This window comes from Ailuropoda melanoleuca, chromosome 3, assembly GCF_002007445.2.
Source record: "Ailuropoda melanoleuca isolate Jingjing chromosome 3, ASM200744v2, whole genome shotgun sequence".
Classification (NCBI taxonomy): domain Eukaryota; kingdom Metazoa; phylum Chordata; class Mammalia; order Carnivora; family Ursidae; genus Ailuropoda; species Ailuropoda melanoleuca.
Window position 1 is genome coordinate 33,719,147 of NC_048220.1, and position 19,444 is coordinate 33,738,590.

Genomic DNA, 19,444 nt, shown 5'->3' on the forward strand with positions numbered 1-19,444 from the left:
GACTTTACAGTTTTGTGCTGTGTGGCCTGTCAATCAGTTCAGTCTGACAGCTGTCAATCACTGATACGCAAAGTATTATGGGATCCCCTAGTGAGGAAAGAATTGGTATCTCTGTGTGGTGACTTTAGCCTCCCGCAGTTCCGGTACTTTACATTTTTTTAGTCTTTTTCCTTATGAAGTGATGAGAGTTGTGCCCAGAATGTGTTAATTGAAATAAATTAAATAGATGCTACATCTAAATACACCTAATATATTCATCTTTATTTTCTTTGGATTGTAAAATTCTCGAAATTATAGGTTTAGTTTTCTATCATTATTAAATTTTTTAAAAAGAGGCCAGAAATTACTAAAGTGAAACTTTCTCAGCCAGTTTAAAGAATGCAAAATACTCACTAGGCTATGGAAACAGAAATCTTTAAAGTAAGGGTTTAAATATAGTGTATTTTATATTCACATTCTGAGAAGTAGCTGGTTAGTGAAGTTTTACCACTTTCTTCATGACTTACTGTATATTTATTTTATGAAGTATATTTTCTATACCATTTTTTTAAAATCACATTTCAACTGTAATTGAGTGGTAGGATTAGTGCTAGTAGCATGGTGCTGGTATATTGGAATTTCTTTATTCTTGTGATTCTCTAGCTGCTGTTTGTAGCATTGAGATAATGTAATTAATAGCTGAATAGTAAAGGTTTAAAGGTTATTATTTGCTGAGGCAAAAACCTATGAAGGATATTGACTTTTGGTGAAGTCACTTTTTTTTCCTTCAGTAGACATTTTTAAGCTAAAGCATAAAATCATTTCATGTAGCTTTTACTGGTAATTTTCAGTTTTATAAAAAATGTTCCTAAAACTCTGTTAAACTATTTTACTGGGCTGTTTTGTTTGCCAAAAGAGCTACCCTCAAGTTTTTGTTTATGTTATTACAATTTTTTATTATAACCAGTTTTTATAAAATTGTGGTTCAAGGAATATACCTTTTGTAACAACACATTTGAAGTTGCATATAATAGTTAATCCTCTCATAAAGTTGGCGATTTTCCCTCTACCCTCCTTAAATTTCATTTTGAACAAGTTAAATTTAGGTTACAAGTTAGGAACAAATTACATTAGGCTAGGGAGACTATTTTTCCCTGTTAAACTGACCAGCCTAGATGGTAAGGTACTTCCATTTGGAGAGAGAAGAAAATAGGGGATATAGAGACTTGAATTGCTGGTAGTGGTAACGTATATTTTTTTTGACATTTACGCAGTTGTTAAAATAATTCCCATACAAATAGCAGCTTTGGTAAGCCGTGTAATAGCTTGTCATGGTAGTATCCACAGTGAAAGGAAATGTAACTTTATTTAAAGTTACATCACACATTTTGTTTATACATCACACATTTTTAAAAGCCTTATATGATAATCCTTTCTTTATAGGTTTCATGTCTAATATATGAAAATTGCCTTAATTCAATATAAATTCCTATGGCTTGGAAAGATTCCTATTTGATATAGCTTGCAAGCTTTATTTAACATAAATTTAGTCAGTTTTGCTTTGTAATTATATGCATCTAGGAATTGGGTGTTCATCGTGTCAGATACAAAGTACACAAGATGAGCAGAAAAATTGTTAAATCACTATATCAAGTAGTTTCTTTTTCACTGTCTGGAAATAATGGGTTTATGAGTATTTCTTACTATTCCAAAAAAAAGCAAGAGCTAAGTTCAGTAGTAAAGAAATCCACAGCTGGTTAGCTCTTGTCTTTTTTTAAAAAATCTCTGATAGGGAAACTCTTACAACGTTACAGGTATTCTCCAGAAAGGACATCATCCTCCCTTTTAATCCTCTCACAGGGAAAGTGAGGGTTGGAATAGGCAGAAGAAACGGTTCCATTCCTAATTTCTCATTCCCTTGGTCAGGTGGTAAGCCAGCATGTTTAACCCCTGTGGGGAGGAGAGGTTCTTCACATGGTCAGAATCCTCTGTTATATTGACTGCCACATCAGGTGTCTCCCCTGGTAGGAGTACAAGATAATTTAAATGAGACTAAATTTTAAAACGGGTCCTCAGAGGTGCATAAAAATAAATGCCTCCTTTATTCCTTTCTTCCCTATTTAAAAAAATGGGAATTACAGTCTGGGAGAGGGATTCTAAGTCTTGTATATGTTGACATTAGGGGACTAATACCGTTTCATACCCTTGGTATAATATTACTGACTTGGTACTTGATTGGTTAAGAATGTTGATTACTTAACACTTTTGAGTTGTATAATGGTAAAGGCATACATATTTAATGGCTAAAAAGTACAAAAAAATCTGAGTATAGTTTATGTAATGATTAATTATGACCATAGAAATTCTGTAATTTATATATAAGGGTGCAAACATTGCTTTTTTAAACTAAAATACAAAAATTTACCATTTTTTTTATGTTTTTAGACATTTGACAGTATAGTTTCAAGTTTCTAATGAGTGAGACTTATTTGCACTCACCTCTTTCTAAATTCCCCTTTTGTATCAAACAAAAAATGTTACTCATCTACTTTTAAAAATAAGTCATTCTTATTGTCTTGATGTTAAAGTATAGTGTACTATATCCATTCATAAGCCTGAATCTTACCTAAAAATAAATGTGAATTCTTATTTCTTATTTTAAAAAATGGCAGTTCTGAAGTGCAAAAGTTAAGAACAACCTAAGATTTTTTCTGTATTTGAATAATTTCATTGGAGAAAATGATTTATCTTGAATTTGGTAGGTTTTAAATGAGGGCTTGTATGTGTGTTGATTTTTACATTTTTCCTGAAAGAGCGATTCTATAATCATTTTTACTAAAAATTATTCCACTCTAAATAAATGCATCCAAAAAGTTATTACTATTCCCATCTTTAAGGTAACTGAATAGTTTTTTCTGGTTACAAACGTTTGCATATGAGGAATTTCTCATGGCACATTTCCCCCCCATCCCACTACATGTTTTGAAATATAGATTAAATCGGATTTCTTTGAACTGTTATCTAATCATCACTTGGACAGTCAGTCTCGATGGAGCAAAGTGAAAGACAAAGTAGAGAGTGATCCACGTTACAAAGCAGTGGACAGTTCATCAATGAGAGAAGACCTTTTCAAACAGTATATTGAAAAAATAGCCAAGGTAACCATCCTGTTTACTTGTACTGTAAGCGTGAAATTATAAAATTCTTAATTGCATTATAAAGGTATTCACTCCTGTTTGGGATTTGGAATTTTTCTTGTTGATATTCTTAATATAAGAATCTCTAGTAGTTGGTGTGGAAACGAGGTATAGTATTTAGGAATATTCTTGGTAAAAATCTGGTTTGAAATGTTCTATTTGGCAAACTAGTTATTCTGTGGAAACATATTTTGATACTGTAATTTTACTTTTACAGAATTTAGACTCAGAAAAAGAAAAGGAGCTTGAAAGGCAAGCCCGCATTGAGGCAAGTCTTCGAGAACGAGAAAGAGAGGTTCAAAAGGCTCGTTCAGAACAAACAAAAGAAATAGATCGAGAGAGAGAGCAACACAAACGAGAAGAAGCTATCCAGAATTTCAAGGCTCTTTTGTCTGACATGGTATATATTACTCTTCCCTCCCACCCCTCTGTAGTACTGGATATTAAAGATCTATTATATTACCTCGTTAGTGAAAATTTTCGTATTTAAATTGACTCTGAGAGATATAATTTGGTAAGTTGTTTTAGAAAGTGTTTTAAAATGGAGTTCTTTCCATTAGAATGGGAAAACCCTATTTAACAATTTCAGTGGTTAGATATTTTGTATATATAAAAATTTATAATCCTTTAGTCTCAGAGATAACTTCTTTATTCTTGATGGAAGTCATCTTAAATTATTACATACTGACATGCCATAGTAATAAATAAAATGTGCTGACTGTAGTTAAACCTTTTGCTTGATGATTTAAGGTCATGGTGATGATGAATTATTGTACATGTAAATGGTGTGAGATCTAGGACTGGAGGTGTACTGACCCCAGGAGATACCCTGGAATTTTCTTGACAAACCCTTCTGCATCACGCAGGGTTGTTGAGGTGTGTAGGGTTTTCTCCATACAGTGAATGCCCAAGGCCTCTCTGCTGTTTTTCTTGTTTTGTCTCTTTTCCCTGTCACCATCTCTCCCGCTGTTTCTCTTCTCCTTTCTTAAGGCTCTTTTCATTATTACGTCACGTCTTCTGATTTCTTCCCTTTCTTCTGATGATCTGTTTTCACTTTGCTCTTTCTGTTCTCGTGACAGTGACAGTCATTCCCTGATTGTTCTCCCTGCCTTTACTTTCCCCGAATTCATCCTCTTTATCACAGTCATAGAAATCTTCATAAAACCCGAACGATTTTGTCACTCTCCCTGTGGCTTGCAGAGAGAGAAGGTTCTCTGTGTTTCTAGTGGTCGCCTACATTTAAAACTCTGTCTTCTTAGCATAATATATAAGGCTGTTTATTTCTTGAGCCCCCCACCTTGATACTACGTTACCCTCTTTGGTTTCCTCTCTTCCCCCCTAAGCTTCAGACCTTCTGAACTTACCTGTAACAGACCATACTTACATTAATGAGTCCTGTCATTGCTCATGCCAGTCCCTCTACCTACAATGCTTCCTGCTGCATTTACAAACTCACTGTTCAAGATCACACTCAAAGCTCTCTTTTGTGAGGTTGATCTTGACACATCTAAGGCGGATTTGTTTTTCCTGTTGCCCTTTGCCACCCTGTGTTGAGCATACACCTCTGCAGCCCTTAACTATATGCTGTTGCAATTATTTGCTTACACGCCTCTTTGCTCTTAAAAAAGTGACTCCTTTGAAGGAAGGGTTAGTGTCTTATTTGTTTTTCCAGTATCAAGCTCTGTGTTCACCTGACACGTTTATCGATGCTTGATAAATGTTGGCTAAATAAATGTTTTTTATTTTTCTTTTTTCTCACTTGTCTTTTCCGCCTCCCATATTTCTTAGCATTGGCAGCAGTGTGACTAGCAATAACTTGTCATGCCATTTGCAGCCATGAAGCATACCTTTTTGCTGGTTGTTGAGCCAGCCTGATCTGCCATGTCTTCTCTTGTTAGCCATGTTAATTCTTGCTTATGCTCAGAAGTGTCACTTTCCGTATGTAGTTGATAAGTACACATTTGAACTCAAGATTTGTTGAGTGTTTTTTTTTTCCCCCTGTGACCTCTTTAGAACAACAGTAAGATAGTTCCTGTTTTACTTGTATCCATTTCTCCTACTGAATGTTGGTAAGATGTTAAATAGAAGTTCTTCTCTTCATCTTTCTCCACCTCTAGATCCATGCTTGATGGCTTAGGTGAGCTCTGAGTGGTGGGCTTTCTGGCTTTAAAAAAGCAGATTTTCAGTGACTGCTTAACTAAGGTGGAATCACCGGAAGCTGCTTTTATTATTAAATGTATCATTCCTAAACTAAATAAATAAGCCTTTTATTGTTGAAATATGAGAAGATAAGTCTCTGGTGATATAATTTTTTGGTACGTTTTTAGGTACGTTCTTCAGATGTGTCATGGTCTGATACTCGGAGGACTCTGCGGAAAGATCACCGTTGGGAATCTGGATCCTTGTTGGAAAGAGAGGAGAAAGAGAAGCTTTTTAATGAACACATTGAAGCACTTACCAAAAAGAAGAGGGAGCACTTTAGGCAACTTCTGGATGAAACTTCTGCAGTAAGTCCCTTGTTTTCCCTGTTTTAATCTAGATGGGCCTTCATGAATAATTCCAAAAGTAAAACATTGATGTGATTATTAGTGTCATGGTCTTTAGATCCGTTACTGGAATTCATGTGTTTAATGACACTTTCTTCTCTGATTTTATTTTTCCTTTTTTAAGTAAAAACGTTCATGGCATTCTTACTATGTAGAAATTACTTCCTTCTGCAGTTTGCACATTCGTATCTGCTCCTGTGGTAGTTCATAATGTCCCTAGATGTGTGACCATTGATCCCTCCTGATGAGAGATCTTATAGATTCCATCGTTAGCTCCATTTTCAGTTTGGCACCATGGCCCCCTCCTTTGGCTGTTTGTACCCTCTGTTGTTCAGGTTTTCTTCTGATTATCTGATCTCTATTTGGTGATGGCTTCTTTAGAAGTTATGGTGTTACCTGTGGAGACACAGGGTTTGCAGGTGATAGTCTTAGGTCACATGGAAATAACGGCCATGAAAATAAAAAATAACTCTTGTGGCAAGCCAAAAAGAAAGTGCATTAAAGCTGCTTCCCTCTCCTTAACTAGTCCAGTTACAGTTGGGCATTGCAAGAGATGGCAGGTCACTGTGTGATGTCATGTAGCATACGTGCTGCCGTTTGACCCTGTCAATAAAAGTGAGTTGTATTTATGTTTTTTATTCACTTGCCTTTCAAAGATTACCTTAACATCCACATGGAAAGAAGTAAAAAAAATCATTAAAGAAGATCCTCGGTGCATTAAGTTCTCCTCCAGTGACAGGGTAAGAGGATTTTGTCTGAGATTGTCTACTGTGTTTATAAATATTAATTGGGTGCTTAATCCAGTACCACTAGTATCCTGACCAAAATGAAATTGATGATTTTAGGTGAATACTTTTAAGTGTATGAGAAATTAGTCTGAAGCTTAAATTCATATTTTCTGTCTTGCACAATACATAAACAAGAAAGCACAGTAGAAACTTAAAAATTTAATCCTTTGGGTCAAGCCTGTGTTTGGGGGCGTTAAAGCTTTAATGAAGCTATAGTTTTTTATTCACTGTACAGTCAGGTCCCACTAGGTAGGTACATTCATGCTGGTACCAGGCTGTCAGCGCCCCTGAGCCACGCTACCAGAATGCCGTAACACTGCCTCTTGTTCCCGTATGCTCCAGAGACTGGAGTTGGAGGGACATTAGACGAGTGAAGTTTTAGAACCCGAGCTCTCTTCTGGTGCACTCTGCCTCCTGTGTGGGAAACGAAGTCAGCTAGGTTCTGAAATAGTGAATGAGGCCAAGGGAACCGTAGCTGACCGCAGTCTTACTTTAGCCCTTTGCCGTGCATTTGTTCCCTGCCCCCATTGTTCTCCTTGCCTGGTTGGTTTCTCTAGGTCTAGAGTGCACAGCCCCATAGAATTTACTTTAATAAGTTGGACTGTAGATGTGTGGACCACAAAGTACACACGGGTGGGAGAGAGTGGTAGACTGATAGCTGACAGGTCTAGTCTCAGTTTCTAACTTTGCTGATTGTTTACAATTGACAATAAGGGCTTTTTAAATTTTATTTAATTTTATGTACTTTTTTGTCCAAAGAGCTTATACTCATCACTCCTGTTCCCTTACTAGAAAAGCTAAATGCTCAGTATCCCTCAGTAAAGTTATGACTGTTAGTTGTTCTCCTAAGTTGTACCATATTATTGTCTTGGTGCTGGAAGAGATAAATACAGTCTATAGGAAAGGCACATTTACCCCTTAATCTCTTTGTTGTTAGGAACATGAAGGGAGATAATCTCATCAAATCCTCCAGCAGTGTCGCACCTAGCAAGCCCTGGAGTCTTAGCTACTGCTAATACAGTGTATGGGACCTTGGTTTCTTTCAGCCTTAAAAATGTACATTGCACATTTTGCATTTTAGTGATTGTTATGTGAACAAAAATGCACCTTGGTGCCTTTTCTTTTGAATTATTTATAACATGACTTATAAATAACTGGTTTAATAAATAATTGATTCTAATTTTGGAATTAGTGACCTTTTTTTTCTAATCTTACTTTCTTTTTTGCAGAAAAAACAAAGAGAATTTGAAGAATACATCAGAGACAAATACATCACAGCCAAAGCTGACTTCAGGACGCTTTTGAAAGAGACCAAATTTATAACCTATAGGTGTGTGCAATGAAATGTTTCATATCAGCAGTCATTGTCTTTACTAGTCCTTACTCTAATGGCCAAAGCATTCTTTGCATTCACACACATGTTGACATTATTAATTTTTAGGAATAAGAAGAAGCCAACTTTTATCAAAGGCCAAATACAGCCCATATCTGTGTTACTTTTTTTTTTTTTTTAAAGAAAGGGCCCAGATGTCAATTCTTATTTTGTGTTACCCACCCATCCAGTTTTTTAAACACACTTTTGTTTTTACTTCACTGCTTTTTTAGGAGTACCCCTGACTTTAAGAATTGTATTTGTGAAGAGACTTTTAAAATAATCCTTCACTATCCATTATCTTTGCTTCCTATGAAGACTATTCAGTGTTGTGAAACAGTTCAAAAGCTTGAAATCATCTTATTTAAGCTCAGCAAAAATATTTTTTCAGACAATAGCAGTTTGCTGCATACTTTAAAAATTTGAACTGATAAAATCGGAGTTTTGAAACAAGATTTCTCTGTAACATGCCCAGTAGTTCCACATTCCCAACAGTTTACCATGAGGAAAACAAGTTAATGTTGCTTAGCAGTCAGTGTGCAGGAAACAGTTTTGTTTCATGCTCCAGCTTTTCTTCCTTTAAGAGAAAAATTGGAAACATCTTAATGAAGGGTATGTGCACGGGAGGATAGATAGTGCTGAGGGTGTGGTTTTTAGGTATTTTGTCATTGGATTTTTTTGGTCAGGATCCTTAATGTTTTGCATCAGCTTGGGCTTTTAAATTAGATGTGAAGTAAGACTTCTTTCTACATTTTTATAGTTAATTTAGTGAAAGATGTGAAAGTGAAAGCTTGTGAGAGATGCTGGGATTGGCAGCCCCGCAGACTGAAGTCCTCTGTTCATCCACAGAACAGGTACAGCACGGGCAAGATTTACCCACCCACCCTCAGCCCTGATCTGGAGGGACCACCAGTAGGGGTGGGAGGGTAATTCAGCTTCTGAGGCCCTTTCACTCCTTGGAGTCTTTGCTGAGGCGACTTACAAAGGTGACCACTGCAGTGAAATTTTTCTTAAAAAAAAAAAATAAAATGGAAACACGATTAGGAACTAGATGGACATTTCCAGCTCATTTTTGAAAGACCTAGGAACAGCAGTCAGTAATTCTTGGACTTCTTTTCTTATTTCAGATCCAAAAAGCTAATCCAGGAATCTGATCAGCACCTGAAAGATGTAGAAAAAATCTTACAGAACGACAAACGGTATCTAGTACTAGACTGTGTGCCCGAGGAGAGGCGTAAACTGATTGTGGCATATGTGGACGACCTGGACCGCCGGGGTCCACCCCCGCCTCCCACAGCGTCAGAGCCCACGAGACGATCAACAAAATAATTCTCAGTACTCTTCCACAGGGGGATCTTCATTCAAAACGCTTGCATGAGCCAATTTTCAGGTTTTTACATGTATGTGCATTAGTCAAACTATTGCAGAACCATCTGACGAACAGAAGGAGAAGCATTCGTGAACCGTTTCTGAACAGAGAACACTTTGGAAATAATTTATGCTTTTCTTTGTGTGGCATGACTGACATACATACTCAGATATAGGCTGTCTCTAGTAAATCTAAAATCTCAAAGCTAAAAATCATCCTTTTATGAGGTGTGGAAGTCAGTGACTTTTGGTGACGTTCTTTCTAGCAGTGTTAAACATGCAAGACGTAAGAGCATTTGTGGTTTGAACTTGAAAGATGCAAATACCACAGACTCCAAGAAAACCTAAGTTGGGGGTGGTTTTGATTTTGTTTTTTAAAGCGGGTTTAAAGAGAAAACACTGAAAATTGAATTCTTATCTTCCAGAGGCTAAGATTATTATAATGGACATACTTTTACCTTTGTCTCTAAAGAACACTTTAGTTTTGTTTGTTCACTTATGTGCTTTGATTATCCCCTCAGAATTAGAGGCCAAGTCTTGTTGTTTAGCCTAAGAGAAGATTTATTTAGTAATTTCTTCTCAGGTATGGAACCACGGTCATAACTAACATGTTGGCCAGAATAGGACTGCTGGTTAAACACATTTTATTTACCATTAAGTGATCTTTATCAATATTCTGGATTAGACAACAAATTACCTTTCTTGGGTGTTCCCTGTAAACTATACTCCTGTTTGAATGTTAAACTTTTGTTTCTAAAGTTTAATTTTAAGATGTTTGAATGTTCAGTTTATGTATTTGAACTACAATAAACCAACCCTTTTTATATATGTGGATTGTATATGATTATTGTTAAAAGAATTTATTAAAAAAAAAAACTTCTTTTAAACCTGTTCTTAAAAGCAGTAGCAAATGTAATTTGGCACAAAGCAAGTTGACTTTACATCTTAAATATTACATAGTTTTTAAAGGCTTGAATATAATAAATTAATTGAGTATAAAAGGGAAGGAATGTAAAGAACCATTTTGGTGCTCAGTCTCTTAGCAATATCTTATTGCTTCATAGCAAGAAGATGTGGATTTGTTTGTTTGTTCTCTTGTTTTTGTCTTTTATGTTACCATTTGGCTGATTGATGCCTTCTTGGCATCCTTTCAGTGTGTCCTGCACATCATACCATGACACCCACCTTTGACCCCTACTTGCTTTTTCTAGCTGTACCTCCCCAGTTTAAAGACTCCTCTGTCTCATTCCTTCATAGATTTCTCATTTCAGAATACCACATAAATGCTTCAGAAAAACACGTTAATTGGATAATTTATTTTCCCTGTTATCTCACACCAGCTGTGAATGCTTTTAACAAAACATAAAATGAGGAAGAACCAACATCTGTATTTGTATGTCACGTGCACACAGACATGCAGCACATGGATGCACAGACTCGTTCACATTTACATCACTTAGTACTTAGCTTAAGTATGTTAAGTGCCACAGAAATTGTGTATGTAGGAAACTGGAATTACCTAAGATCTTAACCTCTGCAACTGAAAATTAACAAGATATTTTTTTTCCCTTTTTTCGAAGGTCATTTTTATAATTCCATTGAGTGGCTTTTAAGTTCTGTGAGGAATAAAACTGCAGTGTTTGCCAAAAGGAACACAACTATTATAGGAATATAACCTACAAAGTAAACCGTCTAGAATGTTTTGTTTTATTTTTCTGAATTCCACATAGTACTGTTTGTCCACTCACTACTTTCTGTTTCTCGCAGTTGAAAAGCGTGGGGAAAAAGATGGCTTGGTGATACCTATTCTAATTTCCTACTTCTGTTGTAAAGTATTTGGGATTGATTATTCATTTAAGGTGCAAATCAAACTTTACTATGCAGATTTCTTTAAAAGATCAAGTCAGGACTGTGTATTAAGTTCTTAATGAAAAGGTCATTGTAATTACACTGTGTCTCAAAATGTCCATCTTGACTTGGCACTTAACAGCAAACTCCTTAAAAATACTTGATTCAGTTATCCTGAGACCTGTATCAGTGTTAAGGTCTGACCTCCCCATAAAGCCCCATTGTGCCAAATGATGATTTTGAAAGGAGCATTCAAGACAAAGACAGCTTTTTAAGTTTCCGAAACTATCTGAAATAAAGCAATTGTTTTTATTTGTTTACAACTTAAAATGCCAAACACTGGAAGCTTACATCCAACATTTAGTATATATAATGAACAGTCTTTAATTCAAATAGTTCATCACAGACAATTTAAAAAGTACTCCCTTTGTATAACTATTGTCTCACAAAACAATATTTGGATATTTGGGTTAAATTGTACTTTGTGATCTTGTGAGCCTTAAAATAAAATTTGTAATGAACCAAGTAAAATGAAAACAGCCCTATCTTCTGTGTTGAAACAGCAAACCACAACCACATGTAAAGACAAAAGACAAACCAAAAAACCCACAGACTGAACATTTTTTAAACATAAAAGTTCCGTCCACAGCATATTTTTATATATTAAGTTCTCCGTGGCTTGGCCTAAAGGCAGTTTTTTTCTGAGGAAGCCCCTCAGTGCAAATACCCAGAGTTCCATTACAAAGTAATCAAGAATTGTGGATAAGTGTCCTTATATCTGATAGGGAAAGAAATGTGTCCGAATCATTATGTTTTATTGGGTATGCTCTACCTTGCCGTAAAATGAATAGTTACTGCCTTTTACTCGAATTCTACTGGTAATATGTTTGGGAACACAAAATTTAATAGCACTGCTTTTCTTTCTGCATCGCCTTTGTGCTGTTTGTTTTCTGTTCTTAGCCAATTTCTGTCTTATATCCATGGAGTTTTTCTTTTCCTACTACTTAAAAAAAATATATATATATATATATGTGTACACACTTATCTTGTTACTCTTGATCATCTTTATAACAAAGACCCTTAGGTATTTTAAAATCTTGGGCAGGGTTCAAGTTCAGTGTTCAGGAGACATTTAGTACCATTTAACAAGAAACATGACCATCCCTATCCTTCATACTTGAGGGTTGCCTTCAGCAATTACTACCCTTATCATTAACTGTAGCTTCTATTTATCTTGACTGAAAGGAGGTATTGGGAGGAACAGGTAATTGGGAAGAGAAAGAAGGGCAGTTTTAAAAGTTCTTTCTCCACATCAGGATTTAGAGTGTCATGCAAAGCTGCTAAAATCCTCAGGCTTAGAAACTGAAGACAGAGGTGGCTTTACAAAGACAGTGAAGCAGGTTATTTGGGATAAGGTGAAGTGTGAATTTACTTAAACTTAGACAAAAATAAGCTGTGGTTTGAAATCAGTCCACAGTAAGGGAGTGGTCCTTATTCTGTAACCTTCAGTCATGGAAATTTTACATGGATTAAGCAAATGAAGATAACTCCTTAACATTCATTAATGTGTTTAAAATGTCTTAAGTGGAAGTAGATTTTGAACTTCGGTTGTATGAAATAAAGTTTGATACGGAACATTAAGGCTAGCAGGTTCAGGAAGAAAGTAAAAGGAAAGGAGTTCAGCCTTTGGCAAAGATGAGCTCTCCTTCAGCCAGTACAGGGTGGTCCTAAGGAGTACCCAATAAAACTGCGATTGTGAACAACGGACAAAGCAGCTGGAATTTCTAGTTGTGTGTGCCAGAAGCATCTTCACACAACACCTAGGTTAACTCTCTGGATAGCCAGGATATAATTCGGAAACACAATCATTACCTACCATGGTGTTCTACTTACCAAATTGCGCATTTTGAAAATGCATACTGTGAAGCATTTTTGTAATTCCTAACATTAGTAATTTTACTGTGTCGTGTATGGTAAAGGCTGTAGTGTTGACAAGCAGCAGTACAAGTCAATACAATAATCACAATTTGTTTTGCATTGAAACTTAATCTATTTGTCACAGTCTCCCGTTTCCTGATCTTCATGTTCCCAGGGGACAGGGTCATTGTCTTGTACACAGAGCACGGCGTCCCTCTCATGCCAAAACTGCTCTACATCAGGGAGGATGGGAATCTGTGTCTTCTCACTTCTCTCTATGCCGGAGGAGGGAGAGCCAGTTTTCTCTTTCTCTGGTATGGATGCTGGGGACTCGGGAGATGGAACATTGTCGGGAGGGACCTCTGAGTTACCAGCTGGTGTTTTCTGAGACTCTGAGGCAGTCAGTTGCTTTTTGGTTATCATCCATTTCCATAAGCCTTTCAAGTCTTCCTTGAACTCCTCTGACATCACGAGAAAAATGAGAGGATTGGCCGAAGAGATGGAAAACATGAGGACTTGAGACAGGGCTATAAAGCCTTGTGGTGGGGCCGGGCCCCCAGCCTTCACGTGCCGTATCCACAGCCAGGCCACCCACTCAGGCAGCCACAGAACAGCAGAGGTGCCCGCCATGCTCAGCAGCATCACTGTGAGTTGCTTGGAGCGCATCTGGTTTCTAAGATTTTGAGTCTTAGTTCCTCGTTTTTTACACTGGCCATAAGCTCTCCAGAAATAGAAACTGGCAAAGAGTGACGGAAGGCCAAATGCCAGGAGAGGGTAGAGCTTACCAAACACTGCCATGAACTCTTTGGCCACAGGGGGTACATCCAGGAGGCACATTTCCACACCTGCGTGAAGCCTGGTGGTGCTGAAGAACCATTCGGGCAGGGGTAGCAGGCTAGCCACAGCCCAGATGGCTGCCAGCACCGACCAGATGGTGCAGGTGCGGATACTCACTTGCTTGGCTGGGTCACTTGCGTACATGAAGCATACTTTGGCCACTGCCACGATCGTCAGGCTCTTGGCTGCCATGCATGTGTGGATGAACCAGTCGGAGGACTTGCAGACAAACCAGCCGAGGTCCCAAACACTTTTGAAGTATGCTGTAGCTCGGACAGGTGCGGAAAACAGCAGGAGAGAGAGATCAGCCAGGCTGAGGTTCAGAATCAGGGAGTGGATCATGGACGGCTTTCCTTTCCAAGCGCTGTGAAGGAGGACGCCAATCACGCAGACGTTCCCCATGAAGCCCACCAGGCAGACGGCCACCAAGAGAGCGGGGACGATGGTCCTCCAGTCCTTAGAGTCAGAGGGCAGGTACCCTCCGGCAAAGTGGAGATGAGCAGATACGTTCATGGTGCTGGAGTTGGAGTCCGCAAAGGCGGCTGCCAGCATCACCTTTCCCACACAGCTCGTCCTTACAGAAGTTTGCTTCTCTTCGTCTTTCTGCCTTTGCGTAGGAAATAAATATGCTGTCATCGGTGTCAAATGACACCTCTGGACCCTCCCCTTGCTTGTTTCCTGAGAGCAGAGTGTGGAAGAAGGTTGACTGCTCACCTCAGCTCTGTCGCACGCGAGACGCCGCTGCTACACTGAACGGCAGGCAGCTTGGGGGCTGCTCACTAGAAAGCCTCGTGTCGCATCGTCAGCCCTGCAGAGTTAACCCCCCATAGACTCATAAATGATAAATGAGGACAACGTACATGTAAGTGGGATGTTCCCAGGGGGTCATGAGCCAGGCAGGCAATTATGTTCAGCCGTTTCTAAAATTGTGACCGCAGTCTGTAATTCAGGCGACACCACATCTGGGCAGGAGACTCACGCTTCAGCCCGCACCAGCATCCCCCGCATACCTGATGCTCTGGGTCAGGAGGGAGGCCAGGAATGCGCATTTCCGACAAGGACCCCGCGAACGGGGATGTTGTGGGTTTTAAGACAAGATCCCACGCTGCGGTTCCCCCTGCGCCGAGGAGCTGCTGCCTGACCACCAGCAGCCGCCTGAGGTCAGACGTGGGAGCTAGAAAAGGAAAGCGAACCCTGCAAAGAAGTCCTCCGTAAAAATCTAATTACACACGACTTTAGTCTGTAGTTTGGTCCAACTGCTGTGATTTTAGACTCTGAGTTAGACTATGTGGAATACGATTTCAACAGGTGGCAATGATGAAGGCAACCAAGCGATGAATTAGGAAGGGGTTTGTGGGATTGCCGTGAGGACGCTGCCTACTCTGAGGGCACTTGAACCAGAAATGCTTAGTGTCGGGCACCGAGAATGTGCTGGGCTGGGAGGCTGACCTTTGGGTTCTGGTACTAGCTCTGCTCTCCCCAGTTTGTCTCTGGAAAGTAAGGGGATGACACTTCAAAATTCCTCAAAGCCCCAGCCTCACCCGATAAGAACGGATGGCATAAACAGCTCCCGAATATTGGGAAAGCTGTCTGTGGCGCTGGGTTTCTCTGTGTCTGCCTGCCTCCCCTCTCCCTCTGGAAAGTCGGGGTACTTCGGAAACAGTAATGGAGGCAGTGCCTCGTCTCAGCCACCTGCCGTAACCCCCAATTTGCGCTGCGGCCCGGGAAATAATAGGCGCACACCCCAAAGCACCCCTCGTGGGGGTAAAGAGGCCACGCCATCTTCTGGGGAAGAAAACGGGTGGGGGGAGAGGAGAGAAACTTGTTGAGCACTACTTGGAGCAAATGGACAAGGTGTGCATTAGAGATTAGCTGGTGTATGTGGAAGACATCCGTTCAGCACCCGACTCCTTGACATCATGGCTTAAAGCTTAGGACGCTCCAGGCTCCCAAAGACATGGGACAGACAGCGAGCTGAGTTCCAGAAGTCTTTAATGTCACGAAAGTCTGATCTTTAAAAGACAACTAAGGAAACGAAGGCCCGTCATGTGGCTCTTCCCCAGTCTATTAAATGGACTCAGGGAAGGATCCCCTGGTGCTCCAGCTAGAGGCCAAACGTTCAGAGGCCTGAAAGATGGGGAGGCTGAGTTTTCCACAGTTTTTGGAGGTAATGTACTTTAACTTTTTATTTTGAAGGAATTGCAATCTTACAGAATAAAATGCGAGACCTTATGCAATTCATAAACACTTCATCCAGATTCACTGGGTATTAACATTTACCCACATTTGCTCTCTCTCAGCATATATGTATGTGTGTGCCCATATGTGTATATATACCCATACATGTTATTTTCTGAACCCTTCGAGGACTAGAAATGAGTTTTTGAGTATTCTTCCTGAATCATCGTTAACCATAGAAATCAAAATGAGACTATGTGCTTGTAGCAAAAAGGAATCGTCTCTCCTTTGGCAAGCCCCAGGACCCAGTCCTAGTTAATGTTTTTCTTTTCATCCATCAGCACCTGTGTGTCTAGATACCGACAAGTGTGATCTGTAGTTTGTGTTCACTTTTTCTTCATTTTAACATCATTTCCATTTAAAGGCTAACTGTAATTTAGCAAACCTAAAAGAAAAAAAAACACCATAGGCATGTTTCTTATTTGTAAGTTGATCTTCGTTGATAACGTATTCACTTTAATGCAGGATTAAGTTGCATGCATAATAGACATTTGTCAGGTTTCCCGATTTTTATTTATTTTGGGGAATTGCCTAGTATTTGAACCCCTTTCCTGATTGATAGAAGGGATCATGGGGAGAAATTGTGTGGAGAAGGTGGACTGAGCAATACAATACAGAAATGAAACGGAGAGTTATTTGGGATGAAAAGCAGAAGCAGCCTCCCCACCCCCAAAATGCTGGAAACAACCAGAAGCCCACACTGGTGACAGATAAACAGGTGGCTACATTTGTGTAACGGAATACTAGCCAGCAATATAAAGGAATGACACAAACTACAACATAGGTGAACCTCAAAAATACAACCCTAAGTGAAAGAAGCCAGACACAAGACCACAAGTTGTGAAATTCCTTTTCTATGAAATGCCCAGGACATTTCATAGAAATATATGGAGACAGAAAATAGATTAGTGGTTTCCTGGGGCCGGGGTGGGAAAGGGAGTGAGGGCAAATGGGCACAAAGGATCTTTGTGGGGTAATGGAAGTGTGTTAAAATTGAATTGTGGGGATGGTTACACAACTCTGTAAATGTGCTAAACATATTGACTTGTACACTCAAAATGAGTGGATTTTACGATATGTAAAGTATACCTTGATAAAGCTTTTTTTTTTTTGTTAAGAGTTATTTGGGATGGAGAAAAGGTAAAGAGCAGCTATGACCCTGCTCTTAGATTGCTCCAGAGGCTCCAGTAGAGGGGTATTCTAATCTGAGACCATGATTTCCAAAAACAAATGATGGAGCCAGGGAGAGACTGCAGTTTAGAAGGACCAAACTAATGGACAGTATGTACTAGGCGGGGAAGCACGATATATGAAGGCAGCAGGTAGAAAGGGAGAGGTCTCAGAATTTGCTGTCTCTCGTGCTGGTTCTCAGCTTGGAAATGGTCTCCCAACACAGTCTTCTCCTTCCACTCCACACTCACGCTGAGGCCCCAAAAACAGTGCAGCCACCACCTTCTCCCGAGCAAAGGCGTCTGTGGGTGCCAGGCTGTGTTTCCCGACAGGTACACCACCTATAGCAATGATGCAAAGAGGAAGCCCCTGGAAATGGAGCAGCGTTAATAAAACAACAATAACTTAAGGCATAGACATTTAAAATTTTTTTTTCAAATTGCAGGGGCACCTGGGTAGCTCAGTCTGTTAAGCGTCTGCCTTTGGCTCAGCTCATGATCCCAGGGTCCTGGGATGGAGCCCCGCATTGGGCTCCCTGCTCAGCGTAGAGACTGCTTCTCCCTCTCCCTCTGCCCCTCCACCTGCTCGTGCTCTCTCTCTCTCTCAAATAAATAAATAAAATCTTAAAAAAAAAATTCAAGTTGTAAAGGACCACAACCAGCTTAAACTTCAAAAGAACCCAGACAAAGCAAACGAGTAACCATGCTTTAAAGTGGCTTTTTTTTCTTTTTAAGATTTTATTAATTTATTTGACAGAGAGAGAGAGAGCACAAGTAGGCAGAGCGGCAGGCAGAGGGAGAGGGAGAAGCAGGCTTTCTGTTGAGCAGGGAGCCCAAGGCAGGGCTCGATTCCAGGACCCTAGGGTCACGACTCCAGCCGAAGGCAGACGCTTAACCAACTGAGCCACCCAGGTGCCCCTTAAGTGGCTTTTTAAAAAATTTTAACTTCAGTGTAGTTAACCTGCAGTGTTACATTAGTTTCAGGTGTACTTAAGTGGCTTTTTGATAAAAGCAGTGCTGAGTGGGATCTCTACCAGGGCTGGGCCAAGTTTACTCTATAGCTCAGGTCCAGGGAATGGTGAGTGACGCCAACAGTCATTTACTGGGGGAGTCCTCAGTGCCAACCTCAGTGCTCCACGTTCTACCGAAGCCTCAGGACAGCTCCTGGACAGGTGTGTTGCTCCCATCGCCTTCTTACAGTTGGGAACTCTGAGGCACAGAAACCGAAATTATCTGCCTCTGGGGTCTGTAGATCGCACAGCCAATAGACGACAGAGTTGGGATCGGGACCCCCGTGGGTCCGGCCCCAGAGTTAGGGACTCAGAGGTGGTGTCCACAAATAGTGTGCTATCCTGCCCCCCTAAAGAATGAGCCGGGGGATACTTCCTGTTCATCACGATTCTGAAACTGGTGGAGTTCAGTTCAACAGCAGGTATTGAGCCCGTGGGCTCTAGGAATACAAAACTTGTGTACTTTCCTTTCAGCGACTATTTACTGAGCCACTCCTCGGTGCCCAACGCCAAACATCGGTGCTCGACCTTGGCCCCCCAGGTGGCAGAGCCGCAATCCAGGTGGAGGGATGAACCGCCAGGAAAGTTCAGAGACAGGGCTGTACGAGGCAGGCTGTCGTGGGGGCTTGAGCAGGAGCACCTGGAGCAAGGTCCTCGGGCAGGCGTGAGATCTAAGCGGGACCTCAGCCCTGCCCCTACGTGCGCAGAGCCGTGGTGGAGTTCATGCGTGCTGCGTAGTCGGTATCCCTGTATTACACCCGGCGGAGAACAGCTCTCTTACCACGTAAGTTAGCACGGTTGACGTCGGTCTCTGGGAGTTAATGTCTCCCCCGGCCTGCACGCTTGCAGGCTTGCAAGCTCCGACCTCGCTGGTGAAGCTCCGCGAGGCGCGAAGGGCACGGGGCTGGACTTCAGGGCCCGCTGCGTGTCGGGAGCTTACTGAGCATGCTCGGCTCCGGCTGCGCGGGCGCTCGGTGGGTTAGGCCTCAGCGAGCCCCTCACCCCCTCTCCCTCTGTTCAGCGGGGGTACGAGGCGCCCTCGGTGCTTGCTTCTTTGCTGACGGCTTTGCTGTGTTGAGGGCTCCTTCTCCCAGGGCCCGGGTCATGCTATTTTTTGGACCACAGTTAGCTTGTTTGTGTGGCGTCCCTTTGGTGGTGGGGCTTCCCCACCGGCA

At 40.6% G+C, this 19,444-nt stretch overlaps 2 protein-coding genes across 7 annotated transcripts in view; one reads left to right on the forward strand and one right to left on the reverse strand.

Moving 5' to 3' along the window:
• Positions 1 to 11,623, forward strand: part of TCERG1 (transcription elongation regulator 1) — a 62,936-nt gene extending 51,313 nt beyond the window's left edge. For 3 of the 6 annotated variants that reach the window (XM_002924689.4, XM_034656216.1, XM_002924690.4), the window contains 6 exons: positions 2,973 to 3,137; positions 3,394 to 3,576; positions 5,504 to 5,683; positions 6,379 to 6,462; positions 7,740 to 7,840; positions 9,010 to 9,211. In XM_002924689.4, coding sequence (XP_002924735.1) covers positions 2,973 to 3,137; positions 3,394 to 3,576; positions 5,504 to 5,683; positions 6,379 to 6,462; positions 7,740 to 7,840; positions 9,010 to 9,211 — 915 coding nt within the window. Of the gene's footprint in view, positions 1 to 2,972; positions 3,138 to 3,393; positions 3,577 to 5,503; positions 5,684 to 6,378; positions 6,463 to 7,739; positions 7,841 to 8,642; positions 8,737 to 9,009 lie in introns of all 6 variants that reach the window. The other 3 variants (XM_034656215.1, XM_034656217.1, XR_004624067.1) reach the window with 2 other exon arrangements.
• Positions 11,624 to 13,147: 1,524 nt separating this feature from the next.
• On the reverse strand, positions 13,148 to 14,404 carry GPR151 (G protein-coupled receptor 151). Its single transcript, XM_002924693.1, has one exon. It carries the CDS (start codon positions 14,402 to 14,404, stop codon positions 13,148 to 13,150), a length of 1,257 nt encoding a protein of 418 aa, XP_002924739.1.
• Between the last annotated feature and the right edge of the window lie 5,040 nt (positions 14,405 to 19,444).